This window comes from Orycteropus afer, unplaced genomic scaffold, assembly GCF_000298275.1.
Source record: "Orycteropus afer afer isolate SDZICR_OR568_19922 unplaced genomic scaffold, OryAfe1.0 scaffold00114, whole genome shotgun sequence".
Classification (NCBI taxonomy): domain Eukaryota; kingdom Metazoa; phylum Chordata; class Mammalia; order Tubulidentata; family Orycteropodidae; genus Orycteropus; species Orycteropus afer.
Window position 1 is genome coordinate 3,274,812 of NW_006921701.1, and position 7,095 is coordinate 3,281,906.

The 7,095-nt window shown below is 38.7% G+C and overlaps 1 protein-coding gene across 1 annotated transcript in view; it reads left to right on the forward strand.

The window, feature by feature from the left end:
* CFAP91 (cilia and flagella associated protein 91) overlaps positions 1-7,095 on the forward strand; it is a 175,113-nt gene that overhangs the window by 110,595 nt on the left and 57,423 nt on the right. The window contains exon 10 of the mRNA XM_007943924.1: positions 4,648-4,790. Coding sequence (XP_007942115.1) covers positions 4,648-4,790 — 143 coding nt within the window. The remainder of the gene's footprint in view (positions 1-4,647; positions 4,791-7,095) is intronic.

Below are 7,095 nucleotides of genomic sequence, written 5' to 3' on the forward strand. Positions count from 1 at the left end.
TAGCCCCTAGAGCTGGCACTTTGAACTTGGACTTAAAGCCTCCAAATTGTAAGAATAAACTCCTGTTTGTTAAGGTCATCCCATTTGTGGTATATTTCTCATCAGAGCAGCACTAGGTAACCAGAACAGCACTGTATTGGAAGTCCTAGCCAGGGTAGTAAGGCAAGAAAGGGAAATCAAAGTATCAAAATTGGTAAGGAAGAGGTAAAATAATCCCTGTTTGCTGATGGCATGATCTTCTACCTAGAAAACCCACAAGACTCAGTCAAAAAACTACAGGAACTAATTGACAGATTTAGCATAGTGGTGGCAGGGTACAAGATCAACATCCAAAAATCAGTTGGATTCCTCTACACCAGCAAAGAGATTGCTGAAAGAGAAAAAAGGAAATCAATACCATTTACAATGTTGTTATGTGCAATTGAGTCAGACCAGACTCATAGTGACCCTTCCTTGGGTTTCCAAGGTGGTATCACTACAAAAGTAGATAGCCTAACCTTCCTTCCAAGGAGTGGCTGGTAGGTTTGAAACAACAGTCTTCTTTCTGGTTAGCAGTCAAGTGCCTTAGGCACTATGCTACCAGAGTTCCTCCATTTACAATAGCTACCAAAAAAATAAAATACTTGGGAATAAGTCTTACCAGGGACACAAAAGACCTGTACAAAGAAAGCTACAAAAGACTAGTTCAAGAAACCATAAGAGATCTACATAACTGGAAGAACATACCAAACTCGTGGATAGGAAGACTGAACATTATGAAAATATCAGTTCTACCCAAAGAAATCTATACATTCAATGCAATACCAATCCAGATCCCATCAATATTCTTTCAGAATATGGAAAAACTAATCACTAACTTTATATGGAAAGGAAAGAGACCTCGGATAAGCAAAGTACTATTGAAGAAGAAGAAGAGAATAGGAGGTTGCACATTCCCAGATCTTAAAACCTACTGTACAGCCACAGTAGTCATAACTGCCTGGTATTGTTACAACAATAGACATATAGACAAATGGAATAGAGAACCCAGAAACAGGTCCATCGACCTATGATCAGCTGATCTTTGACAAAGGGCCAAAATCCATTAAATGAGGAAGAGATTGTCTGTTTAACAAATGGTGCTGGCAAAACTGGATATCCATTTACAAAAAAAATGAAACAAGATCCGTACCTCACACCATACACAAAACCTAACTCCAGATCAATGAAAGACTTAAATGTGAAACCTAAAACTATAAAGTTCCTCAAAGAAAAACTAGGGGCAAATTTAGGGCCCCTAATATATGGCATAAATAGACTATCAAGCATAACCCAACATTCACAAACAGCAAAAGAGAAACTAGAGGAATGGGACCTTCCAGGAATTGAGTTTTTATGCACTCCAAAAGACTTCTCAAGAAGAGTCAAAAGAGAACCTACAAATTGGGAAGAAGTATTTGGCAATGACATATCTGACAAGGGACTTGTCTCTAGAATTTATAGAAAACTCCAACACCTCAACAACAAAAAGACAAATAATCCAATTAAAAATGGGCAGAAGATGTGAATAGACACTTCACCAAAGAGGATAACAAACATATGAAGAAATGCTCCTGATCATTAGCCATTAGAGAGATACAAATCAAAAGAACAATGAGAATACCATCTTGTGCCAGCATTAGTAGCAAAGTTCAACAAGACAGAAAATAACAAATGCTGGTGAGGATATGGAGAGATTGGGACTCTCATACACTGCTGGTGGGACTGTAAAATGATACAACTACTGTGGAAAGCAGTATGGTGATTCCTTGAAAAGCTGGAATTAGAAATACCATTTGACCCAACAATCCCATTACTAGGTATATATCCTAAAGTAGTGAGATCCAGGACAAGAACAGATATGTGCACACCCATGTTCATTGCAACACTATTTACAAGAGCAAAAAAGATGGAAACAATCTAGGTGTCCATCAACAGAAGAATGGATAAGAATGGTACATACACATAATGGAATGCTATGCAACACTAAAGAATAATGTAGAATCTGCAAAACACCGCATAACATGGATGAACTTAGAGGACATTAAGGTGAAATAAGTCAATCATAGAAGGACAAGTATTGTATTAGTCCATTATTGTAAAAAGTCCAGGAAAGGTTTATATGTGGAAGGAAATTTTATTTCTTGGTTACCAGGGGTGGGTGAGGAGGGGAGGAAACATGTTAGATAGATAGAGATATGTGTTGATTTGGGTGAAGAGAAGGGCAATGTACCAAATATGAGTGATCAACACAGTAGCATTGAGGAAGAGGAAGACATAGAGAGGTACATGGGAGGTACAGACAACAAAGATGAACCCTTTTGTACTGTATATAGTACTGCATAGTTAGTGAAGGAAAACATGGGTATACAGGTGGATAGAAGAGTGGACAGGTTGAACTATTAGGTATGTATATGCAGAAGGAGTGTGCCCATGACCATATATAGAGTTGGCAGATAATGTTTCTACAAGTTTATTTGTATTTTCTGTAAGAATGCCCAGGTATATAGTAGAGCAAACAAAGACAAGTTTGTTGTCACTTCTTGGGCACAGCCAGGTACCTAGAAAGAGCAAGTAGTTGGACCTGTGGGCTTGGGACCATAGTCCCAGGATATCTAGCTCAATTGGGATAACATACTACACAAAAACTTTGTTCCACATCCTTCTTTGGTGAGTAGTGACTGGGATCTTAAAAGCTTGCAAGCAGCCATCTAGATGCAATGATGAGTCTCTCCTTGTCCAGAGCAAGGAAGAATGAAGAAAACTAAAGATCATGGAAACAATTAGTCCAAGCAACTGGTACACCATGTGATCCTCAGCCTATACTGACTATGAGACCAGAAGAACTAGATGGTGCCCAGCTACCACTGTCAATTGTTTGGAGGGAGATCTATGTACGAGATCCTGGATAGAGTGGGAGAACAATGTGGAACAAAACTCAAAATCATTTTTTTTAAAAAAAAAAAGGACCCAGGTTTGCTGGTCTGATAGAGCCTGGTAGAACCCCTGAGACTATGGCCCCTAGCAGCCCTTCAGGTCTGGAATTGAACCTACTCCCGTGGCTTCCAGCCAAACAAAAGACAGGTATATGAGCCGAACATTTACATTAGGTAGGTACACTCCTTGGAGAGATAAATTATGGGAGAATAGAAGATCTGTGTGTGCACAAGGACACAGATTGGGGTCAGGAATGCATGTGAGAGAAGGACACAGGGAAGAGGTAACTATGGGGAGGAAGTGGGAGGGGAGCTGTTGCACTGTGGGAAACTGCAGTCAATGTCATGAGACAAAGTGTATGTGAGTTGCTGTATGGAAAGTGAATTAGCTCAGTAAACTTTCACCCAAATCATAATAATTTTTTTTTAAATACTGTTTATTCTATTTAAAGAAAGCCTAAAATGAGAAATCCATTCTTAAGGACTTTAATAAAAATTAATTGTGGAAATATTTTTAAAAGATTATCAAATATATTCTCCTGATTGGGAAGACTAGGGTTTTTCCTTTAAAATCTTTTGTAGTAGAGTTTATGAAGCAAACAGAAAATATATAATGAAGTCAAGCTTTTAAGAAGGAATGCCAAAAAAAACTACTGGGCGAAGAGATTAAGAGGCTAAGTTCACAGAGAGGGCTATTTCTTTTATAAAATTCAAGCAAGGTTTAGTTAGAGTACTAAGTCCCCAGTTATGAACGTCCAATTTAGGGACAACTCCTACTTGCCCTGTAACATTATGTAAATTTGCCTTCACTTCAAAACAATTGCACCAACCCCTACTCACAACAAATTTTCCATCGTAGTCACATTCCCTTGCTGCACGTGCCCCTTTTAAATCCTTGAAAAGGCCTCGAGCCTTTTCTTGCACTAAGACCAAAAAAAAAAAAAAAGCCAAACTCACTGCCATCAAGTTGATTCTAATTCATAGCAACCCCCATTGAGTTTCCAAGGCTATAAATCTTTATGGAAGTAGATTGCCCTATCATCCTTCCGTGGAACAGCTTGGGGTTTGAACCACTGGCCTTTTCATTAGCTGCCAAATACCTTATCCATTATGCCACCAGAGCTCTTTTTTCTTGTTCAAGTAAGGTGTAATAACTTTATGCACCTGTTCTGACTTACCACCACATCTGATTTAAAGACATATTTAGGAATGGATCTCTTTCATAACCCAAAAATTGCTTGTATTTAAATTTCAGCTAATAAGTTCAAGCATCAAATAGTCAAGATCATGCTTTGATGGTCACTGCTACTGAAAATCTGTAGCTGTGGCTGGCCATCTCTGGAGCAGAATGTGATGAATTGGTATAAATCCACATTAGAATGTGGGCACCATGTTTCATAGAATTGTTAATTTTCCATTGGTTATCATTGTGGAATTTATTACCCTTTTTTGTTTTTTAGGGCAGTATTTTCATTTTGAAATGGATTTTTCATTTCATAGTCTTAAGTACATGAGTTACTATACTGAAATTTGCTTTACTTTTCAAGGATAATTCATTGTATTATATGAGATACACCTTGTCTATAATTCTGAATGAAACCACTTGGCAAAACAGCCATAAAGATTGACAGTATATTTTGAAAATATTCAATTTAAGCAAAAGGTACTAAGAACATGTGCTTTCTTTCCATAGGACTAGTGGAACTTGAGTCATGTCTTCCAGATTTTGTGACACAACCCCGAATCAGACCTCTAAAACCAAAAGTCATTACTACCAAAGCTGGTTTCCTAAAGAGGGCAGCAAGAGTGGAACATGAGTTGGCAGAAGTTCATAAGGTATAATAGTTATCTCGAAGACAAGAGACTTCTCAATGTGACTCAAGAGAAATAGAAAATTCCAGACATTGCACTTTATCTTGGGCAGCAGTGTCCAATGTTTCTCAACCCAGCATTCTTTTCTCTTCCCCATACTTTTCTCTTCTGGAGTTGCCTGTGCTGTGCTGAATGAGTATGCTTTTTCTTCTCATTTCACACTCTGGGAAAACCTCTTAGATATTATTCTTCTAATTTGTGGAAGTCATATGACTTTCTGAAATTGTTTCCATCTTTGGATCTACGTAATAAGACCATTCGTCTGTCAGTATGTCATACTGTAATGGTTTGTGTGTTGCTGTGAGGCTGGAGGCCATGGCACTGGTATTTCAAATACCAACAGGATCACCCAAGGTGGATAGGTTTCAGCAGAGCTTCCAGACTACAACAGACTGGGAAGAAGGATGGGGCCATCCACTTCCAAGATAATTGACCACTGAAAACTTTGTGAATAGCAGCAAAACATTATCCGATGTAGTGTAAGAATATGAGCCCTTCAGATTGGAAGGAACTGAAAATAAGACTGCGGAGGAGCTGTCCTCTCAAAGTAGAGTTGACCTTAATGACATGGATAGAGTAAAGCTTTTGAGACCTTCATTTGTTGATGGGGCATGATGCAAAATGGGAAGAACCAACTAACTGCAAAGGTTCATTAATAATCAGAATATGGAATATCTGAAATATGAATCTAGGAAAATTTGAAGTTGTCAAAAATGAAATGGAATGCACGAAAATCAATATCCTAGGTATTAGTGAGCTGAAATGGACTGGTTAGAGAATCATACCAGGAGTGACAAATTGAAGAGGAATGGTGTCACATTAATCATCAAAATGAATATTTGAAGATCAATCCTGAAGTACAGTTCTGTCAGTGATAGGATAACGTCCATATGCCTACAAGGAGGACGTCAGTATGACTATTTTCAAATTTGTATACCAAGCACTAAAGCCAAAGAGGACAAAATTGAAGATTTTTACCAACTTCTGCAGTTTGAAATTGACCAAACATGCAATCAAGATGTATTGATTATTCTGGTGACTGGAATGCAAAAATTGGAAACAAAGGAGAAGGATCAGTATTTTGAAAATATGACCTTGGTGATAGAAATGACGCTGGAGATTGCATGATAGCATTTTGCAAGACCAATGACTTATTCATTGCAAATACCTTTTGTACAATACCATAAACAGCAGTTATACACATGGACCTTGTCAGATGGAATATACAGAAATCAAATTGATTACATTTGTGGAAAGATGAGATGTTGTTGTTGTTGTTGTTAAGTGCCATCAAGTCATCTCCAACTCCTAGTAACCCTATGCACAGCAGAATGAAACACTGCCTGGTCCTAAGCCAGCTCCACAATTCTTGCTACACTTGAGATCATTACCACTGCCACCATGTCAATCCATCTCGTTGAGGGCCTTTCCCTCTTTCGTTGACCCTCCACCTTATCAAGCATTACATCCTTCTCCAGGGAATGGTCCCTTCTGACAACATGACCAAAGTATGTGACATGAAGTCTGGCCATTCTTGCCTGCAAGGAGCATTCTGGCTGCACTTCCTCCAGGACAGACCTGTTAGTTCTTTTAGCAGTCCACAGTTCTTTCAGCATTCTCACCAATACTACAGCTCAAAAGCATGAGTTCTTCGGTCTTCCTTGTTCACTGTCCAGCTCTCACATGCATATGAGGCGATTGAAAATACCATGGCTTGTGTCAGGCGCACCTTAGTCCTCAAGGAGACATCTTTGCTCTTCAGCACTTAAAAGAGGTCCTTTGCAGCCGACTTGCCCAGTGCTATATGTCATCTAATGTCTGACTGTTGCTTCCATTGGTGTCGATTGTAGAACCAAGCAAAGTGAAGTCTTTGACAACCTCAATCTTTTCTCCATTTATCGTGATGCTCCTTATAGGTCCAGTTGTGAGGACTTTTGTTTTCTTTATATTGAGGTGTAATCCATACACCTAATTGTAGACTGTATTCTTCAATCTTCATCAGTAAGTACTTCAAGTCATCCTCACTTTCAGCAAGCAAAGTTGTGTCATCAGCATATCACAGGTTGTTAATGATTCCTGCTCCAATCCTGATGCTACGTTCTTCTTCATATAGTCCAGCTTCTCGGATTATTTGCTCAGCATACAGATTGAATAAGTATAGTGAAAGGATACAACCCTGACACACTCCCTTCTTAATTTTAAACCATGCAGTGTTTCCATTTTCTGTTTGAATGACAGCCTCCTGGTCTATGTACAGGTTCCTCATGAG